The 22,639-nt window shown below is 47.7% G+C and overlaps 1 protein-coding gene across 4 annotated transcripts in view; it reads left to right on the plus strand.

Annotated features, from left to right (window-relative positions):
- Positions 1–22,639, plus strand: part of CABLES1 (Cdk5 and Abl enzyme substrate 1) — a 113,061-nt gene that overhangs the window by 59,139 nt on the left and 31,283 nt on the right. For 3 of the 4 annotated variants that reach the window (XM_053206274.1, XM_027068635.2, XM_015080021.3), the window contains one exon: positions 12,187–12,264. The exons of the other annotated variant lie outside the window; for it this stretch is intronic. In XM_053206274.1, coding sequence (XP_053062249.1) covers positions 12,187–12,264 — 78 coding nt within the window. The remainder of the gene's footprint in view (positions 1–12,186; positions 12,265–22,639) is intronic. 4 annotated transcript variants of the gene reach the window in all.

Consider the following 22,639-nt stretch of genomic DNA (forward strand, 5'->3'; position numbering starts at 1 on the left):
CGCTGGAAATGCTAGGCCCAGCTCACCGAGATTAAACTCAGCAGGGATAATAAATGCAGTTGAGGTAGATGATCATTTACAGTACAGGATAAAGGCTTTTCACAAGTTTGTGTGAAAGATCTTGTGGAATTTAGATAGACCGTGTTTCCAGAGAGCCTAGCAGTGTGTTGGAACTACAGAGTGAGCTAATTAACTTGTCCTAATGGAGGGAAATGTATCGCTTTCGCACCAAGCCTGGGTCAGTCCCATCTGCCATGTTGCGATCAGCCTGAGTGCCCTGTTTTAGAACACTGGATTTGTATTGGGATGGCCTCACTGCAGCGGACTAGGATTTTCTAAGCCCCTTCTTTACGGAAGGATGGATGATTACGTGTATCGAATGGGAACAGCCAGGTTGTCCATCTCGTTTCAGTGAACTGCCTTATATATAAACAGCCATTTTGGGGGAAGGAGACATGTGCATCCAGACAGAAGGTGCCGATAGAGTAGTTCCTTAACTACACAGAATGCAGAGTGATACCCGTAGAGGTACTGGCCTGCCCTGTGCTGGGACTGTTTCAAGTGATGGGATGTGTCTGTAAATGAAGCAGACAAAGATCCCGCTTTAAGGACTTACTGGCTAGCTGGGGAGGCAGCCAAGAAAATCTGTCCTGTCAGAGATGGGACAGATGTGCTGTGGAGGAAAGCTGAAGTAGCTGAGGGGTTGGGGGGTGTGGAGACAGGGCTTGTGGTGGGCCAAGGCTTCACTGATGAGGAGACTTTTAAGCAGAGGTCTGAAGGAGGTGAGGGAGCCAACCCTGTGCCGTCCCTGCCAGTGGGGAAGGACATGGAAGGTGGGTGGGATGGCGACTGCAGAGTCACTAAGGCTGGAACATTCACTGACGAGTGTGTCTGAGGAACTTTAGGAAAGCTGGTGTCGGTGGAGTAGAGAGAGGGAGAGAGGAGGAGGTGAACCCTGAGAAGTCCTGCAGGATAGATTGTGATGATGTCTGCTTTTATTGTCAGCAAGATGAGAGCCATGGAGGGTGCCGAGCAGAGAGGACCAGTGTGGTCTGACTTGCATTTGAACAGGAGCTTAACCAACCATCAAGGGCAAGTATTGCAGGACCTTTTTGGTAACCTTATTCTTACAGAAAATTAAGGGATGTGTATATTGTGTATTGTCTTTTAAAAGAGACAAGTTTTTTAAAAGATTTTTTAAAGATTTATGTATTTTTGATAGCATGAGCAGGGGAGAGGCAGAGAGGGAGACACAGAACCCAAAGCAGGCTCCAGGCTCTAAGCTATCAGCAATGAGCCCTGTGTGGGGCTCAAACCACAAGATCATGACCTGAGCCGAAGTCAGACGCTTAACCAATCGAGCCACTCAGGTGCCCCTGATAATGAAGTTTAAAAATGACTTGAGTGGTGCCTGGGTGCCTTGGTTGGGCGTCCAACTCTTGATTTTAGCTCAGGTCATGATCTCATGGCTCACGGGATCAAGCCTGCTTGGGATTCTCTCTCTTCCCCTTTCTCTGCTCTTCCCCTACTCATTCTGTCTCAAAATAAACAAACTTCTAAAAATGACTTGAGGTCTCTAGAAAGTTGTTACAAATATATGAGCAAAACCTTCTGTCACAAAAGAGAGGTGACCAGTGATCAACAGTGATCCCATGCCAGAGTGTCTGGAACAGGCCCCCCGAAAATCCTGTGAAGGAGGGTGGTTGGCAAGCGGGATCTGCTGCTGAGTAGAGAAAAGCCAGGTACCCTTCGATTTCCTCTGCATCTGTGCTAAGAGCCCCACTGTCTGCTGGCGACAAGAGGTTAAACACAAGTGAAGACAAACCTCGTCCTCAGGGACAAGATACACCTTTGAAAATGACCAACATTACAAGGCCAGCTAGTACGAGTGGAGAGCTGATTGCTGGTGAGGTAGAACTGGGCCATCGGAATGGAAAGTGGAGCCTCTAAGCCTGAAGATCAAAGACTAGCAGGTGGCCTAGTGACCTTTCAGGAACGTCTTAGTGACCTTCATGGTCCTATTAGGAAAGGACCTTTTCTCCTGGTGCTTCCAGTTCCCGAGCCACAAACATTTGTCTTTGAGAATGATAGGAGACAAGAGCTGTCATTTCAGATGGGTGACCCCCCCCTCCCTCAGGCGTATAGCCATTATTTGGCACTGTTTGGAAGTCATCTGGTTTTCAGACGTCTGGCTGCCAAGTACACTGGAAGTGCCCACCTCCCGGGTCTGCTTTGAGAACCATTTCACTCAGAACAGGCAGAGAAATGTTCTTTGCCGTGACTGACTGGGCTGTCTCCTCCTTTGGGAGGAATTTTCAAAGAGGTTTAAAAGGGTTTGAGAATGACAAAGAAGTGAGCTAGACCATTGCATCTTTAAAGTGTGGACTCAGTAGGAAGGAAAAAATATAAAAGATTTCGGCGCCCTTTATCTGCCTTCCAAAGTCAGTTGGTAAAAGTATGGTAACTGAAGTCAGGTTGCAGCCTTTCCTTTTTATACTGAAAATTTTGGAGGGAGGGCAGGGGACGGGTAATAACTAAATTAAGAGCTTGCCTGTGATCTCATCAGTCCCAGTCTGTCAGCCTAGTTTAGTTTGAAAAATGAGTTGGAGGAAATGGCACATCTCAAAAAAAATAAAACCCCTAGTTAAGTTGTGGACTGGCCTTCTTGAAAGTAGAAAAATGGCATTGCCTTTTCTCCCTCAAATGAATGCATCTGACTTGATAGATGGTGAGCCTCTTCTGTGAGGCTCTGTGCAACATCTGCCCTTCCCAAACAGGCTTTTCCCATCAAAGAACTCTTGTTACTCCTTACAAAACCAGAACCCGCCATTCCCCAGTAGCACTGGCTGGCGCAGAGGCATTCTTATTTGTATTCATCTGTCTGTAACCAGCCGACAGCACAACCTCAGGCCTGGGGGCTACGAGCAGACAGACTGAAGAAGCCTTTGGCAATCCCCAAGCCTCACTTAGATTCGGCCTGAAATGGCCCCCAGGATCACCCCCCCTCATGTGCTGACCCAGTGGCTTTCCTTTGCACCTTCCCTGGTGCTGCGAGTGGCAGGAGCGAGGGAGGAGCTGGGCACGTAGACCACCGCCAGGGATGCTTGTGCCTTGGGCTGCGCACCACATGCTAGCTTCTATTATTTGTGTCTAAGAGACAGGGAGGTTATACTGGGACTCTGCACCAAGCTTTGCAGGGATTACTGTCAGTGCTTCGCACGCACTGTGCGTATTCAAAGTGTACAAGCACTTGTTGCTTTTCAACCGGTTTGATTTACAGGAAGTAAAATGAGCCACAGAGAAAGAGTTTGGGAGTTGGGCAGAACCTTCTCTTGGTGGTTCTGCTTCAATTCTCTGCTTGGTGAGAGGGCTTGGGGGCCCCGGGGGAGACCAGATCGTGGTCCCCACCAGTGGTATGCAGCAATTGGAGGAGAAAACCATAATGCAGATGGCTTCGGTCCAGGGCCTGCGACACAGCTACCAGTGCTATCCTGGAAGTGCAGGAGAGCAGGTAGCAGAGGGCTCCAGGGCTCGAGGGGAGACTCCCTTAAACTCGCGCTCGGCTTGTTTTCCTCCCATCTCCCTGTTAGTGAATTCTTAGGCTGAGTCCCAACCCCAGTACTTCAGAATGTGATCTTATTTGGAAATAGAGTTGTTGCAGATGTAATTAGTTGAGATTGTACCAGAGCAGGGTAGGCCCATAATCTTAATATTGGTGCCCTTGTTAAAAGGGGGAAATTTGGAGACAGACCTGCACACAAGGAGAATTCCGTGTGTTATATTGCTGCCTGCTGAGGCACTGCCAGAAGCTGGCAGAGAGGCCTGGAGCAGACCCTTCTTTGGTGCCTTCATCAGAGGGAGCACGGCTGGTGGACACCTTGGACTGGGACTCTGGGCCGCCCGGAGCAAGAGACCACCGGTTCTGGTGTGTAAGCCATTCAGCACGTGGCCCCTTGTTACGGCAGCCCCTGCAGACACATTCCCTTTCTTACTCGCGTGGCTGTTAGGAGCTCCACTGCCTGTCCTGTTGTGGGGAGCTCACCTAGCCACAGTTTCGGTCATGGTCACTGTCACCGTCACGGTCACCAGTCACCATCTTAACCACCCCCAGGCTTCTTGTGCCTCGGGACCCACTCCCTCCCCAGTTTGGGAAGCCTTTCAGGAGCTGGCCTGCAACCTTAACCTGTTTCTGCTCCTCCTCTACTGCCAAGCCACCATCTAGCTATGCAGAATTATTTACAGTAGTTGCATGGTTATGAGAAGAGTTTAGTGATCCATGGAAGAAATAGCCACAGAAATTACACATGGAGCTGAAATATTGTGCTTTAACTTAAAGCATATTGGTGGTCATCCGTTCAGCAGGTTTCTTATTTTGTTTGTTTGTTTTATTGAGGACATTTTATTTTATTTTTTGAAGTTTATTTTTATTTTATTTTGAGATAAAGTGCAAGAGGGGGGAGAGGCAGAGAGGGGGAGAGAAAATCCCAACCGACGTGGGGCTCGAACTCCTAAAACTGTGAGATCGTGACCTGAGCTGAGATCAAGAGTCGGATACTTAACTGACTGTGCCACTCTGGTGCCCCATTCAGCAGGTTTTTTGATGCCAAAAAAAGGTTTTTCTTTGCTTTTGGGCCCATGGATCAGACTCTGTCTCTGGCATCGAAGCCACATATCGTTATTCCCACCTATTGCTGCCATGTCCAGATTGGATTTATTTTATTATTTAAAAGATTTTATTTATTTTTAAGATTATTATGTTTTTAAGCAATCTCTGCACCCAACGTGGGGCTTGAACTCCTGATCCCAAGATCAGGAGTCACATACTCTTCCGACAAAACCAGCCAGGCACCCCCAGATTAGACTTCTTTAAAGTGACCCAAGAGGGGCGCCTGGGTGGCTCAGTCAGTTGAGCTTCCGACTTTGGCTCAGGTCATGATCTCACAGTCTGTGAATTCGAGCCCCGCATCGGGCTCTGTGCTGATGGCTCAGAGCCTGGAGCCTGTTTCAGATTCTGTGTCTCCCTTTCTCTCTGCCCCTCCCCTGCTCAGGCTCTGTCTCTCTCTGTCTCAAAAATAAATAAAAACATTAAGAAAAATAAAAAAAAAAATAAAGTGACCCAAGAATCTAAGTGCAAAATCCAATTGGATATTCAGTGTTTTCCTAATCTTTCTAGTAATCGCCCCCCCCCCCCCCCCAGTTTTTTCAGTGACTTGCCTTGCTTGAATAGGTTTTAAAGCACTTGGTGTTTTTACAGCATTATTATCTCCTTTTCCCCTTCACATTTGATCAGTTTGTGTAGCTTTTGTTGAACAAATACAAGTAGCAAGCACAACTGGAGTAAACAGGTTGGGGATGTGCATAATTAACTCTTTGTAAGTAAACAACTCAGAGTGTATATTCTAGAGAACAAGCCTCCCCACCTGAGCTTTGAGTGTGTGGTAAGTGTTGGTCAGAGTGACTCACCCTGGTGGTTCAGGCACATGGAGGTCAGCAGAGTTTTCTTGCACACTGCGTTCCTCAAGAGGCCTTCTGCTCTTTCTCCTCCCAGCATTGACTTAGGCAGTCCCTCCGCCAGTTTATCTTCTCCTTGCTCCTTATCCCTTAGGTCTTAACTTTGGTGTCACTTCTTCCAGGAAGCCCACTTTGCCTCCTTCAGGCCAGGTTACCAGTCCCTCAGATAACAACCTCTACTTCTCAGTCAGGGCACTCCCACCCTTGTGTAAATGTACCTCCTACCCAACTGGAAGCTTTGTGAGCAGGGAGCTCTTGGCTTTGTCAGTTCCGATCCCCAAGGTCTGGAAGAGTAAGTGCTCAGAAAGTATCTGTGGAAGGGAGAGAGGAGCGGAAGAGCACACACAGCTATTTCTCGGGAGCCCTCCACCACTCCTGCTCTGTGGGATAAAGTGTGCCCCCTGAGCCGGCAGTGAGGGGCTGTGCTCGGGTACTAGCAGTGTTGGCAGTCCCGGGGGGGCTGTGAAGATTGGGGCGGTGTGAGCAGTCGTGAGAAGGAGATGCACACATCCGTTGATGAGAATCTCACCAGCTTGTATTTGCAGGCTACTGAGCGGAGACCCTCAGGTGCTTTCTGCTGTCTAATCCATGCCAGCCCTGGGGCCTCCAGTTCCTTCACCCCGACCAGCTGGGGGCCTGACACATCACTGTGACCACCATGTTTCCCTTCATCTGGTGCTCTGTATTCCCTCTTCTCACCTCTTGGAACCCCACTGCTCCTCCTTGGCCTGCCCTGCCCCTGGCCTCAGCCCTGCCTCGTGCTCAGGCTTCTAGGTCCCTCCTCTCCACAGGCTCCTTCCTTCCTTCCTTCCTTCCTTCCTTCCTTCCTTCCTTCCTTCCTTCCTCCCTCCCTCCCTCCCTCCCTCCCTCCCTCCCTCCCTCCCTCCCTTCCTTCCTTCCTTCCTCTGACTCCCAGAATTGGGAGATTGCTTTTCTTACATTTCAGGATGGAAGAGACAGATCTCTTTGTGAAGAAAGGGCTTGGAATTCTGCAGGTTGTCTGCTCTTGTCTGCTCTTTGCCCTCCTCCCAAGCTCAGCACATGCCGCGGTTAGGGGCCTGTTCCTAAGGAGGAAAAGCATCGCCCCCACCCATGGCCAATGAGAGTTTAAATAGAGGAAACAGAACGTTTTGGTTTTGTTTTAATTTTCATTCAAGTATGTAATCAGCCCTTCAGAAAGAGAGAGAGGGGTGTCAAGCCCCCCCCCCCCAGCTTGTAACATAGCACTGTGGGAGGAGGAAGCAGCTGGGGGGGGGGGGGAGCGGGGGCTGGGAAGAGAAAGTGCCTGGCAGGCCCAAGTTCTCTGATTTCACAAAACTCATTTGTTTTCTGGCATCAGTCTTCACAGCTTTACCTTCTCTGTGCACCAGCAACCGTGCACGAGCGCAGGGAAGACGGCCGAGCGGGAGATGGGTGGCACTGCGCAGCCATGGGAATAAAGTGACTGCACGCCAGTTGTGTTCACTTTCCAGGGCTGCCAGACTGGGTGGCTTAAAACAACAAAAATGTGTGCTCTCGCAGCCACAATTGTGGAGGCCACGAGTCCACAATTAAGGTGTCAGCAGGGCCTTGTGCCCTCTGAAGGCTCTTAGGGAAGTGTCACCTCTCGCCCATTCTGGCTCCTGAGGGTGGCCGGCAATCCCAGGCGGGGCATCTTAGGCTTTTGGCTGCGCCACTCCAGTCCCTGCCTCCATTGTCACGTGGCCTTCTCTCCTCTGTGTGTACGGGAGGGTCCCCCAATGTCCTGATTAAATCCAGCCATTGGTTCTAATGCCCACCCTAGTTCAGGATGACCTCATCCCAACTTGATGACATCTGCAAAGTTCAAGGTGCCACGGACTTCAACATGTTAGGATTTCAGCGTGTCTTTTTAGGGAACACAGTTCAACCGCTGATCCCAGCATTTAAAAGTGTGTTCTTTCTCTTTCATGTAGGGCATGAGCTACAGAACTAGGGAATGCGGTATTCACTTGTCCCCAGTACCTAAAGTGTCACCCTGGGCTGTGTTGATGCTCATCCACCATTGTTGCGAGTGTGATTTTCTTTAACTTTAGAGTAAATGTTAGTTGCTTGTTTTATGTCCTTAAGAGCATATTTCTGCTATAATGGAATATTCCACCCGGGAGAGAGTGAACTTTCTTACAGCCAACAGAGATGCCCCAGGATTCTGGAAATAGAACAAAAAGCCAGTTTTTGGCATAAGAGGGGACATTTGAGGGTCCAGGATGTCATGAAATATGCCCTGGTCAGACATTGCTGGCTCCGGTCTAAAGGGTCGAGAGTGGATGTAATGACCGTGGTCTGTGGTGCTCTGTTAGCCATGGGGCCCGTTGTGTATCTCCTGGCTATTTGGAACACTCCAGTATCTCAGAGGCAGTGTGTGCCTTTGGAAGCTTTGTGGCCTGAAGCCCTGGTTTCCTCATACCAGAAACACTTTCCTAAGCAAGGAAATGAAGTTTTATGAAGAAGAAAGACGGTGCTCTTCATGCTTCCTGGAAGGGTTTGGAAAATGTTGTCTATCCAGAAGCAGCTCTCCCCATGTGGGCTGCAGCCCTAGGAGATTTTCCCTTTGTTGTTTTATTTTGTTTTTTTTGTCTTTTTTTTTTTTTTCTTCTTTGGCAGATGTTTGTATGGAAATGTGATCTTTAATTCCTTAAAGACCTATCCTTCTGGAGTCCATTCCTCTTTTGAAGTTACAATCTTTTGTGTAATGCTTTCTGGTCATTTTGACTCCAAGTAAAGTGTTAAATGTTACAGAAAGGAAAATTATGTGGACTTTCTGCATGCAATTTGGGCATCCAAGAAAATAACTGTATCGGTTGGAGGCCAAGACATGGAGGTGGCCAATTTCCGAAGCCCACTGGAAATGGAGTTTGGCTGTCTTCTGTCATTCTTGACAACTGCCATCTGATTGAATTCTTCCACAAATACAGAAGCACTTTAAGAAGGCAAATAAATCTGATTTTCTTCTTGGACATCACCATGATGATGGAGATTTCCCCAGTACTCACAGAGAGGAAAGCTGCAAATTCACAGGAACACTCCAGCTTTGGGGCATAGCACTTGGTTACGAGGGGCCTGCCTTTAGGTTTACACTGCTCAGAGTTGCTCTTGGAGGAGACAGAAGGCGAGAGCTTGCCACTTGTTGTTATTTGCCTGCTCTGGCTAAGGCCGAAGCCCCTCCTGGATTCAGAGCTACTTCAGGAAACACGTTGGATGCGTACCTGGGAACTCTGTCAACTCTTTCGAACTCCCCAGGAACAGCCACAAACTTGTGCAGAGCTGCTGTGTGGGTCTCTGCTCTGTATTCCTCCTCTGAACCCTGCATAAAGTGGAAGTCAACAGGATGGTTTAACCCCAAAAAGGAAGGGAAGTGCCCAAAGATTCGGTGGTCCTTATTTTTCTCCTCCCCACTCCAGCTGCTTGAGAATGGTCAACTGTGAAAGGACCAACCCTACTGGATTGCTGGAAAATGTTCCATATTCATAGTTGCTAAACCTGACCTATGTGTTAGAGTAACATGTTTTTCTGAATGAGACTCAGGCTGTCAGCCTCTCCTAGACCTAAATGGTGAGGACCACACAGATGAGCACTCATTTAGCAGAACTCTAATGCTGCCTGTTTGCTAATAGACACATTGTGGTTGGGACTTTGGAAAGAATATTTAATTTCACATGCATTTATGTTCTCTCATTTTCTCGTTCTATTAAAAATGTCCAAACAAATTCAGTGTGTGGGAAGGAACCGTACGTTAGCACAAAGTAATGAAGAAAATGAACTAACACTAAGCCAGTTGAGTTTGCTCAACACATTCCTTCCTCTGTGTTGCAGAAGACACGGATGTTGAGCACCACCAGGAATGGGCAGTTCCAGGCTTTTCTCTTGGGTGGATGGCCAGGGATGGTGGGGGTTGTGTGAAGAACCTCTTTCTGTCTGGAAAAGGGCCCAGGCTGAGCAGAGCAGGAGAGTGAGGCATTGGTGGTGCTGGCAACTCATATCTGGGCTGTTGTGATGGGTCACCCTCTGGCCCCACCCATTCCTAGCCTGGTGACCTGCAGGCCAGGCTGGAAAGCCACCCTAGAAAATGTGGATGAAGGCAGACTTCTTGGGTCTAGGAAGTCCATGAATACCCCGTCAAACCTACAGGAGCAGACTCTTCTAGTAAGTCTTAGAGAAGAGCAAAGCATCAAGGCACATAGTGGCAAAGAGCATGGTTTCAGATCCCCAATGGGTCTCACCTGCTAGTGTGTCACTGTTGGCATGTCATTTACTTGCTCTCTTCATTTGAAGCATTTAGAATGGGGCATCTAATGGATACTTAGTAAGTTTTAAATATTATTATTATGTCTGCTTAAATAAATGGACACAGGCATTACAGCGTCAGGATCTGTCTCTGGTCTCTCTGAGTAAGAGCCCAAGGAGCCTGGTTGCTGTTTCGCAAGGTGGTGTGCTCACAATTTATTTACCTCTTGGCCCTTGACGCCTTGGTGGTCCACTCTGTCTGTGACACTTCTGTTCTGGCAGCAGTGACAGGGTTTGGGTCCGTGGTATCTGACGAGAAACCTCTCCCTTGAGAGGAGACAGACCCCCCCCCCCCCCCCCCCCACCGTGTGAGTGTTATGTGTAGGTTGTTAGACGGGCCACGTGTGTCATCCCTCAGCTGTCCTGGGAGTGCACCTTTCACATCTTGAGGGCCTGTGTTTTTGGGGTTTTTTATGTTTATTTTTCAGAGACAGAGACAGAGCATGAGTGGGGTAGGGGCAGAGAGAGAAGGAGACACAGAATCCAAAGCCCGCCCCAGGCTCTGAGCCGTCAGCACAGAGCCCGACGTGGGGCTCGAACCCATGAACCATGAGATCATGACCTGAGCCAAAGTCAGATGCTCAACCGACTGAGCCACCCAGGTGCCCCGCGGGCCTGTGTGTTTTAGCAGAGAGCTCTGAAGAGATTCAGAATCCAGGGTGAAACCTCCCTCAACCCAAGAAGGTGGTCCCCAGTAAAATCAGTTAATATTTATCGAGTGTGCATTATTTGCCAGGCACTGTTCTGAGGGCTTTCCCAGGATAGACTCATTTACTCTTTACAGCGTTCCAATAGGCTAGTTAGCAGTTTTATCCTGTCGTTTTAGTTGAGGAAACTGAGGCTCAGAAGAGTTTGTCAGTGGTCCGAAGTCACGCAAAGGTGACACAGCTGTTTGCAGCTGGGACTGTTGCTTCCACCCCCTTAACTATGTCAGATGAATCCCCATGGGATGAACAGACAGCCGTGGTCCTGCCTTCCCGGGGACGGACACTCAGGTGCTGCTCTGAAGCACAGCACTGCCCACACTGTTGATGGAGGGGCTCCCATGTATTCAGCCTCTGGACGCCCCTTGTAGAAGAAGAGGGAGGCAGTGGTGAGCAGCCCTCTGTGATCGGTGCACTCCTGGCAGTGGAAATCCGGAGCCAGCAACAGCACCAAAAAGGGAATGAGTAACTCAGTGAAGGGAGAGAAAATGCTTCCTGGGGCAGTGACTTCTGAGCTAGGTTTTGAAGACTACGTAGGAGTTCACTAAGCCTACCAAGTTGGGCATAGCAGGCAGAAGAAATAGCATGCAAAGGACAGGGGTATGAAACAGCAGCGGTCTTTTAAAGGTGGGGGACAGCAAGTCCTTTAGGATGGGTGGATGATGAAGTGCCAAAGGGATGTCATGTTTGTTGAGACCAGAGAGGCAGAAAGAGCCAGAAGACACAGGGCCTGCTCTGCCATGCTGGGGAACCCGACTTTATGCTAGGCAGGTCAACAGTTTAATATCACAGTTTTAAAACAAGGGCAGAATCTCCAAACCTTGATACAGTTAGTAGTAGTCGTTTCTCTGGTTGTATCATCATGATTATTGAAGGAAAAGATTACAAAAGTCAGTAAGTTCCGTATCTGATGTTTGTTGCTGTTGTGTTAAAGAACGTTAGTTTTTTTTAACATCCTCCACTTGTTTCTCATTTTTTTAATCAGCAGTTGTCTTTGGCAAAAGTTATTTTCATATGCTAGGATAAGTACTTTTTTGAGGTTTTTTTCCTAATATTTTCCTAAGTGGCCTTTGATTGCATAAGAGCATAATGCAGAACTGTTTCCAGTAGTTTCTTTATAGCAGGAATGGAAGATAAGACTGATTATGTAATTGTTCCCTTAATTTATTCTCAGAACCTAACATGCTGCCAGCACATAAAAAACCTGACGATTGTAATGGCATCTGAATGTCTCTCTTGCTCACGGTTTCTGGCACTAGTGCTCTTGCATTGTTCACTGCAGGGTAGACAAGGGTGGTTTAAATGCGGCATGACTGTTGGCAGCACTGGGCCCCCAGACTCATGGCTCTGTCTGCTCTGTCTTGCCGTGCAGCCCCCAGCCAGGAGCTCTCAGCAGAGAAATGATGCGTGTGTGCGCCTTAGAGACTCTCGCCCGTGTCACACGCGCTAACCTTCGGATGAGGAGAAAGCCATGTACTTGTGCTGTGCTGAGGTTGCATTTTGCAAGGAGCACAGAACACCATCTGCCAGAGCAGGCGGCAGGAGTGTGCAAATATTGCCGTGAATTCCATGAATGCTTAATTGCTATGGTTTTTTTTTTTTTTTAATTTAAGAGTGTTCGCATTTAGTTTGTTTGTTGTTTGTTCTTTTTTTTATTTTTATTTTTTAGAATAGTCCTTATCAGTGGCAGAAGATCCTTCTGTAGTATATTTTCAGTGCTGCCCTATCGTGACAGTGCCCAAGCAGGGTATGTATATGCATGCTTGCTTTATAGTTCTCTGGGTGAAAAGTTGTGACACCTTGTGCATACCCTTCCCATTCAAAGAACTTGCCTTGCCTTTAACACTGCAAATTCAGGACTTGTAAACTTGAAAGAAAAAAAGCTCCACTTTCTTTTCAGCCAGAAAGCTTCCTTGTTATTTGTGCGCACGCGTGTGTGTGTGTGTGTGTGTGTGTGTGTGTGTGTGAGAGTGCGCGCGCGCCCTTGCCAGTCCTCTCCATATTGCCTGCTGTTTCTAAATGTGCATTTTGTCACCTCTTCCAATACTGTAAAACGAGCAACATGGGGACCCACCCCATTCCTCAGGGCCATGTCAACTTTCGGAGAAAGGTAGGTGAGGTAAGGAATCATACAAACCATGTGGACATCCTGCCTCTTTGCATTTTGGGCTTGGGGCTGGGAACTGACCAGGAAGCCAGAGCAAATACCAAAGCAAAATGGTACCAGGAACAGCCCTATGCGATTCACCACAGGCCAAAGGAACGCTTACTTCTCTAGATCAACCAGCTCCTCCTTTCGCTCTGAAGAAAAGTAGGTAAGTGAGGCTTTGTCCTTGCAGAGCCTCTCCTCCTCATTCCCCATGCCGAACTCTGTGCTCATTTCCTCTGAGTCTTGACTGCTTTGTCCCTCACCTGTCACTGCATATTGTGTTTGAGGTCAGGAAGATGCTGATATGTAGGGTAGGACAGTTTACTGCATGGGATGCAGGAGCCTTGTGGGATGTTGGCCTCTATAAACTAAATGCTGGAAGTGCCCTCTAGACACTGTGACAACCACACCCTTCCTGCTCATGACCACCACCCTGTGGGAGGGCAGTGTGGCCTTGGGGCAGATTCACCATAGTCTGTCTTCCATGAGCTCTGCCGGTTGCTCCTGCTCATCATGGCTTTCCCTTTTCTACATAGACTTGTCAGACTTCTATCCGTTCAGTTCACTTCTATCCGTACTCTACACCATAAGCTTCGTGGGACAGAAAGTGGCACATTTTGTTCGTGGAATTGTGACTCAGTCATTTATTAGATGTGTCTGAAAGAGCAATGGTAATCTTAACTATTGATTGAGGACCTTATGCCAGTCTTTTCACTCCCTGCGTCCTTACAACAACCTTGCAAAAGTAGGTGTTCATGGAAAAGTAACAGCAAATCCTTTGGCTCAGAGGTTCAGGGGCCACCTGGGTGTGGCCAGCAGGGCTGCCCACAGGAGACCTTGTGAGGAGGCCTGCTTTACCTTACCAACCTACTGTGGTCCCAGGTTCGGCTGCACCTGAGAGCAGGCTTATTCCTCATGGAGACTAGATTGTACCAGCTCACGGACCTATGTGTGACCCAGAAGGCAAGTTTGTTAAACTTATTATACAAGTAATGGCCCCAGGGCTCGGATTGTTGCGGTGTGACCAGCTTGTGAGCACATTTCCAGGGAGATCTGAATCAGCAGTGGAAGGCTGTCTAAATATTTCCCCTCACGGCGAGCTTAGATGGTCACTGTGGAGTTAGCCTTATTTCTCTGGGCTGCCCTTGCTAGCCTTTCTGATTGATGTATTCTTCCCTCAGCTATGTTGCATTCGTTCATTTATTGAGTGCTTACTATGTGACTAGGTACTGGGATAAACGTAGTGAAACTTGTGCCTGGTTCCTGCCCCCTGGAACTTAAACCAAGGCACATTGAAATTTCACACATAATTACTACTTTTAATTAAGGCTAAAGATACTCAGTCAGATGATTGCCAAGTCTTCCTGGCTGAGAACTCATTCAGTGTCTTTAACATAATCTGGCTTCTCTGTGCTTTCATCTTGGAACTGTTCATGTTCATGTTCATTCTGGAATGGTGATCTTATTTCCAAATTCTGGGGCCCCCTCACTAGGGTACCGAAGTACTTACCCTGTTTTATAGATAGGACCACTGATCTTTAAGAGTTACAGTCTCAAACATCGACTTTGGGCCAGAATGGGAATTTGAACCCAACTCTGACCAGCTCTAGGACTTTCCCTGACTCACTCTGGCCAATGGGCAAAACAGGCTTCATAATCACAGAAACCCATCTCTGAAATGGAGCTTTTATGGTAACTGCCTCGCAGGGGTTAACTGAGGCTCCTGGGGCAACTGAGTACACAAGGTCCAGCACAGCACCTCACACAAAGAGGTAGGTGGGGCCCGCTTGTCAGGGTCTCCAAATTCTTAAACAGAATGTGGGAGGTCAGCATGGAGAACTTGGGAGACTTGTAGTTTTTTGCTTGGGCAAATTACTTGTCTCTGAGCCTCTGCTTGTTCTTCTGTAGAATGGGGATATCAAGTTACTACCTGTGTCGTTACTTTGAAGATCATTGCATTTTATGCAGAACTCATGGGAACACATTTAAATTTAAATTACCCAGGAAGAGATCACCCAAACTGTTTGACGTCCTTGTTGGAAATATGTGCCCCCCCTCCCCCCATTTTAACACCTGGAGGAAATCCCAGCTAGTGTGCTGGGAAACAGGTGTCTGTCAGTGCCGCAGTCTCCTCGGCTGCTGCTGACAAGGCCCTGGATGTTTCAGGAAGATCTGTCATAGGGTTACTGGCAGATTCAGCTGTTCTGCCGGTTGGCCCAGATGAAGAAGCAGAGTGAGTTTATGGGGTCACAGGACATAATCTTTTACATTTTAGATATGAATAAACTCTTTCAAACTTTATAGATGAGGAAACCAAAGTGCAGTAAGGTTAATTTTCTATAACAAAACACATAATCAGATCAATTGCAATACCTAACAGAAAAGAGCATGCCTGTTTCTTTCTGCAGCACATTCTACTTAAATACTCACATGAGAAACTCTGCACACCATTCAAAATACTGTAATTTAGTGGTAAGGTGAAGAAGCGATTCTGCTTTTTAAATTTTTCGATGAGCAGACATCTTATTAGTGAATGCCACTTAAACTTAGGATTATTTTTCACTAATTATTGGGAAACCACTGTGCTCAAATAATAAAAGTATTTATGCTAGTAAATTATATGCATATATATTTTTACAGTGCTTTAGTTCATGCCTGTAGTAACTAATACCTTTCTGCTGTGGAAAATTCCTTTTATGCTAAGAGCTAACTCTTTGTGACTGGGACACAAATCATAGAATTTCAGGGCTGGAAAGGACTTCAGAGATGACCTGGCCTGGCCTCGCTGCTTCAGAGCTGGGACCCCTCGGGCATGGGGGTGGATGCCCAGCAGCACCAGCAGCACCAGAACCCTGTACTCCAGCCATCTTAACCTGCTGACCTTGTGGTTTCCAGCCGCCACATTTCTTTTGTGCTTCTGCACGTGGACTGAGCCACAGGCGCATGATTATGCCAGACACGCGTAAACCCCCACTGCTAAAAGGGATGATGTTCAGCTCCAACTTCATCACAAGGAAGTTTTAAAAACAGGAAACTCAGAAGTTCATCCAGTGTGTACTTGAACCTCTTTTACAAGGAAAGCATCTATCAGGATGGCCTTACCTCTTTCTGGTTTTGCTTTCTGGCTTCTCATGCTGCACTGGAGCTTCCCAAGTCTGGCTCTCATATCTTGGCTCGCCCTGCCTCCCACCCTGACCCCAAAGCTTTGTTCTTGGTTTTCAGCTGAACTGAGCACTTAACTTTGGGTCTTGACATCAGTTGATCAAAGCAGACAGGCCAGTCTTAGGAGAGGTTTTACCATTTATTCATTTACTTATTTGTTCACTCATGCATTTTTTCTACCCCTTGCGGGTGCAAGGCCTTGATCGAGGCTGGGAGGGTGTAGGATGAGGAAGACCCACTCTTTAGGAGCTTATTATTGAGCCAGGAAGCCAGACATGTAAACAACCAATCCAGGACAGCTGGGGAGCCACAAAGAGGTGCTACAGAGTGCTTTAACTTCCCCCAAATCTTTATCAAGATCCACATTTACATTGAGTCTACTATCAACAGTAAAAAGCCAAGAGTTTGTTATGTGAGTTTCCTTCCCCTTCCCAATACATTGCCATCCCTGCCTGTCTCCTGGGTAGAGATTCAGGCAATCCTGCTGCATAGCAGAATTCACTCCTTCACAGAACATGCTGTTTGCCAGGCACACTTCTAAGCAGTAGGGATACAGTGGTGCACAGGAAAATGTGTCTTTCCTCGTTACCCTCTAACGGTAGGAGACACAAGGTAGTAAAGACACTGACCATCAGACACAAGAGCAAACAACGAAATGAGTCCTAAGCAGTGTGCAGTGGAGCATAGAGGAGGGAGTTCAGTGAATTCAGACGGAGGGATCACGGAATGCTCCCCAGAGTTGGCAGCTCTTCATCAAGACATAGAAGCGTGAGGTCTTAGAGAAGTGGGGAAGGATATTCCAGCCTCACCATTGACTTCCGAGGATGTTAGAAGATGGTCTGGCCCCTTAGGAACTTTGGGGGATGTGGTGGGGAGTCTCTGTGATGCTTGGCTTGTTGAAAGAATTTGGTAAAGCCCCAACCAAGTGGGAATCCTGTTGCTGACCAACAGCTAAGTGGTTAGACCTAGGTAGTAAGGGGAAGGGGGTAGGGACAGAAGTGAGCTGTCCTGGGATGTCACTGCCACAGGCCCATCACTCAGCCGCTCCAGGTCTCAGTACAACATGGACGTTTGACCAGACTTTCCAAGGTCCTGCATACGTTGTCATCCTTGTCGATTTTGCTAATGTGGAAGCTGGAAGTCTGGTCGAACGAAGAGTTTATGAATGAGGTGTGCCATTCACACTTCCCATCCACTAGTGATCAGGTGCTTCTGGAGTTCCCCTCTGAATAATTCTCCATTCAATTTTTTTTTTAATTTGAGATTTTTTTAAAAAGTGCAGGTCTGGTTGACTTTGCGGTTTTATTTGGTACATGGTTTCCTGGTGTAGGCTACAAGGACAGGGGCTTAATCAGCCCAGGGTTGAGAACGGTGTGAAATGTTTAGGATCACTTTGCGTGCCACCAGATTTATACTTCCAAGCTGACAATAGGACCACTCACTGTGATTTTTAGAGCTTCTGCTTAACGCGGACTGCCCTGGTTATTTAGCAGCTGCCGTACTCTTCAAGCTGTTTTCCCTGCTTTGATGTATAGCTAAAGGTATTTGAGAAAAGAGCCTATTTTCTTAGGAAGAGCTGATAAGGTCAAGCATTTGTGTGAACAAGATGGAGAAAGTGATGTGAGCTGAAGCAGAAGTCATGCTTCCAGTATCCCAGGCACTGTGCTGAGTGCCATCACACATCTGCTCATTGAATCTTTGCGACAGCCTTGTCAGGTGGGTTCTGGGGTTATCAGTTTGCAGTTACAAGGTTGGGGAAGAGATTGGCCTAGCAGCAGTGCCAAGAGGTAAGAGGGAGGGCAGACAGGCTGCAGGCTCCGTGAGGTGCTGTGTTCTCTGCTTTGGGGCAGACAGACCCCATAGGTGCAGGTCCCAAAGCACTGACACACAGCTGAGAGCCAAGTGTGTTTTTCTTCACCGTTGTGGCTTGGGGCCGCACTTGCTGGCCCGGAACTAGTGACAAGTGGGTGACACTGGCTGTCTAGTGTGTATCTGGGTGATGGTGGAGGTCTGTGTATGTGCCACAGGAGAGCCACCCCCTGGGGACGCAGTGGTCTTCGTGCTGGTGGGTGGTGACCTTCCGAAGGCTTTAGAGGTTGCCAGTTTACGCCGCAGCCTGGCTCCTCCAAGGCCAAGCCCCCAGCATCTTTGGGTGGAGCCTTGGGTGAAAATAATCTGTATAATTCCCCTCATCTGAGTGTTCGTCCACTGTAGAGTAGGAATGCCCGTGGAGAGTGGGGGGGTCACGTAATGCAGGTGTTGACATGGTGCGGACACCCTGGCTGTCTGTGGGCATCACTAGGTCATGACACTGAGTGCTACTTGCTTACATCTCCCCAGTAGCTACCCAGCCAAGGTCACCCCACAAACACCACCACTGAAGCAATTTAGGGGCTGGTGAGGGTCTTCCTCCTGTCTATATCCTGTGTGGAAAATGCCTCTCTTTGAGAAAGTATGCTAAGTAGTTACAGTCGAGGACTGTATCACAGCACCAAACACGTCCTTGCAAAAGGGTTGGTGACGATGCTTTTTAAAAATGAAAAGCTTGTTTGCTTTCTTAATAATAAGCTCTTTTATTGCTTAAAATACCATTTGATTTACAGAGTTTGTTCACGTACAACACTTGAGGAAATCCTCTGTTAGATAAACAAAGCGCTCCTAATAACTGTCCTTTGTTCCTGCTCTTCTAGTTTAAGAATTCAGAGTCTTGCCTGTCTCATCAACTCACAGTGGCTCTGATGGGCACGGAGGGGTGGAGTGCAGGGTGGGGTACACTCTGACAACAGGATCCTCACTGACTGTTGTGGGAAGGCCGTGGATTGGGGGGAGGGGGCATTCAGAGAATGTTCCGGAAAGACAGAGAAACCAGTAACAACACCCAAGAGCAGCCCAGTAGGAGGCAGTGCGGCTGGGACAGACATGCAGCCACACTCTGGGCTTCTTTCTGTAAAAACCCTGCTGTTTATGCCTCCACCTACACTTGCCAGAAGTTCTGATCCCCACCCCCACTCAATGTTATTTCTGCCTCCAGCCTCCACATGAGGGCTTCTGCTCCGTAGAGCCTCTGCTGCCTGCGAGAGTCTGGGAAATGGAGTGTTTGGCCTTCCTGGGTACTGCGGGCCAGTCGGTGATCTCTGCCGTAGTGGCTCACTGAAGAACCACCTGTGGCCAGACTGAACCTGTGGAGGCCACCAAAGGACTCCAGCCCTAACCCGGTCTCAGCCCCAGGAGGGAACCCTCAGGGAAGTAAGGGGTCCCTCCCCCTCACCCAAACATGCTTCACTGAAAGAAGACATTCTCAGTGTTTTCAAACAGGCGTGTAATTTGTAAAGAGATAGAGGAAAATGGCAAAAGGACCAAAAAGACTTTTGCATTTACCCAGATACTTAACCCATTCCAGCGTTCCTTCTTTCCCAAAGTTCTAAACTTTCCATTGGATATCTTTTCATTTCATCTTGAAGAAATGGCTCTTCCTGTACTATTTCTTGTAGTACAGATCCATTGCTTCCAGTTTTCTTTTATCTGAAGATGTCTGTTTCACCTTCATTTTGTTTTTTTTTTTTTTTTCAATTTAATGAGAAGACCATGTCTAATCAGACTCCATACATGTCCACCCCGCAGGTGGAAGCAGCCTCCCAGCCCTGGGCCCCAGCCTCCCATTCCCTTCCCCACCCCTTCAGTTCTCGCCATCACCGCTGCTGGCTCCTGACCCCAGCCTTCATCTGTGATTATCATTCAGCTGAGAAAAACCCAACCATAGTCAGATATGTGTGAGCCCTTGCACCCTGGACGGTTCTACTCTTGTCTACTTGTCATTTTTCTGACTCAAAGCTTATCACCCCTGCTTAAAAGCCTCTCAGGGTTTTATAGACTAGTCGGCAGATAGAGGGCCTTGGGCTGGCCTCAGTTCTCCTGTCTAACCCTTCTTCCCATGGCCTCTCTTGGCCGTAGCGAGATGCCTGGCTGCGTGTCAGGTTCTTCTTGCTTTTGGGGCTTTTATATATTTGGTGCAAAGTTTGAAAGACTTCCTGCCCCTCACCCCATTTAAGCTTCTTACTGAGATGGAACTCAGATCTCCCTCCAGGCAGCTTTCTCAGGCCACCCTCGCAGTCTTCCTAATGCCCCATCTCAAAGCCCTGCTGAGAGCCCACTTGTGTTCCATGGTACCTATAGGCCTGTCATAGCACTTAACAAATATTTTAACTCCTTTGTAATTTGTCCTCATCCTGCTTGAAGGTGTGGGTTGTGTCTTAGTTCTCAAGGCCTCTCTAGCACTTCAGTGTGCATAGTAGACACTCTGTAATTGTTGAATGAATAAGTAAAAACAGTATGTCTGAGGACTGTGTCTCTGGGCTTTTGAGAATGGCTAATTTTATGAATGTATCGTTGTGCCAAAAAACGATGGCCAGATTGGCTGCTTCAACAGGAGCAAGTACTCCCTGGAGTCCTCACCCTGGCACCCCATCCCTGTTGGCAACTTGATAGAAATGGTGGTGCTGGATGGGCAAGGAGAAGGAGGGGCCTGGAAGGTGCCAACAAGGATGATCTGTCATGGACCTCTGGGCCCTGCTTTTCTGCAGGTGATGATCACATCCACAATGAAAGTTGCTAAGCCTACAGTGACAAAAGAGGTGTCAGGATACAGGTGCTAAGCCCCAACTAGGTTCCCTCACCTGACCTACCCGGCAAGGTGACTCCTCCACATGGTAGCCTCGCAGTTTGGGCAGTTCTTATTGGCTTCACCAACACCATGGATCACTCCTGCTGTGCTGCTTGAGTTGCTCACAAATACTCAACACTCTGAATGTTAAACCCAAGAATGCCAAGGGCCTTTTGCTGATGTCCCACCTGGTCTGCCCAAGCCCCATCAGAGTTCCCTGGCTTTTAGCTGGCTTGCTTATCTAGCCCGTGATCAACATGTGATTTTCCTTTTGTTTTTACTGCTCTTGCTTAAAGCTTAAACCAAGGACATCTTTGGTTTGACTTTTGCATAGAGTTAGAAGGAGGTGGTTTTCCCTGGCCCAGTACTCCCAGGCAGTGGGGAGCTTCCTCTTGTCTCTGGAGCCCCTTTCCATGTCAGGTAAAGTGAAGCTCTTGCCTTGGTCCTTCTCCCCACCACCCACACACACTTTCACGCGCGTGTGCGCGCGCACACACACACACACACACACACACACACACACACACACACACTCTGGTCCTCACTGTCCGGCCTTTTCTGGGGACCAGCATGGCCATGTCTGATCAAGTGCACGAGTTAGGAAGATGTCAGGATTTGCTGGCATGCTTAGATTGAAGACTGGTTACAGGCTGCACTAACTCCTTTCAGGTAAACTGCATTTGAGTTCCATTAATCATGAATAGGGGTGGATTTTTACTCATAACAGCAGGCCTACAGGCTGAGTTTGGTGAGCAAAAACCACTTGTAAGGGTGTAGAAGCCCTTTCTGCATAAGGGCGTTGCCTCTTCTCTGGGTGTCCCCAGGCTAACTCACCAAAGGATAACTGACACCAGGTAATGCCTTTTCTCAGAATTCAATGGCAAGGAGCACCCTTAAACTCCAAAGATGTACCTTCAGAGCTAGAAGGAACTTGGAGACTGTTCAGTCCTGTGGTTTTCAGACATTTTGCTGAAGAAACCGCTCCTCCAATACAAGTTTACACAAAATGCCAATAAATAGCTAACCACAGAGTTACTCCAGAAGAGTGGGTGAGAATGAGAATCCCACTCACTTTTACTCTGTGCTTCAAGGTCCCATTAGGAAAACCACAGTCCTTATCTAACATCCCTGCCTTTGGTGCCGGTGGGCATCTGAAGCCAGGGAGCATAGGTTGTGTTTGATGGAGATGCGGTCAGGCAGAATCCTCGGTCCCTGCAAATTAACTTGCTTTGCTGATCCCAGGCTTCCTCATCTGTAAAAGTGGCTATGATGTCAGCTTTAGAGTTTTGAGAGTATTAAATGAAATATTACATATGAAAGCTCTGAGCACCCTGCCAGGCTGTAGTAGATACTCATTAAATGTTCACTTTGGTTCTGTTCTGTCCAGTCACAGAGCTATTTCATTGTTCTTCCTAAATCTGCCCCAACACAGCAAATCTCAGTCCGATTCGTGATGAGTTCATCAGCGCTTTGTTTCTACGACATAAGGGATTCATCTTCAGATCTGCTTTCATTTGGTCTTTAAATTGTTTTCCTCGGTGGTTAACTGCTTATTTTTCAATAATCTAGAATGTATGTAAAAATAAAAGGAAGGTAAAAATTATTGAGCCTTAGCTCCTAAACAAAACCTTCATTAACATTTTGGTTTATTCCTTCCAGTCTTTTTTTTTCTTTCTTTCTTATCCCCTAGTGCATGTGCTTGTATGGAATATGAAGAGCTGATTGTTTTCTTCTGATCTTCCCTGTGGGAAGAAGCTTTGCCACATCCCACCTTTCAGAACAAGCTATCAGAAGCTGGTCACTGAGAAGAGGAACAGATGTTGCGCATCTTTTTCACTATAACTGTAACATCAAACCTTCCCATAGCTGTAAACACCCTTCTCAGATTAAGCTTGTAAATTATACTATTTTCTGGGAAGAGTCCCAGCCCTAAACCAGCTCTTCTTCTTTCAATCAACAGTTTGCCAAGGCCCGACTGAGTCTTTTTGCCTTTTATCCACATGAGTCACTGCCTTCTCTTTTCGTGTGGATCTGTGGTTTGGCTTGGCAACCTTTTGCTTACAAAATGAATTGCAAGCAAGTTTCCCGACTCTCAAGCAGGCAGACCCCACTTGATAAACCACTTGTCCATATCTCTACCTAAGACCACTG

This window comes from Acinonyx jubatus, chromosome D3, assembly GCF_027475565.1.
Source record: "Acinonyx jubatus isolate Ajub_Pintada_27869175 chromosome D3, VMU_Ajub_asm_v1.0, whole genome shotgun sequence".
NCBI classification, from domain to species: domain Eukaryota; kingdom Metazoa; phylum Chordata; class Mammalia; order Carnivora; family Felidae; genus Acinonyx; species Acinonyx jubatus.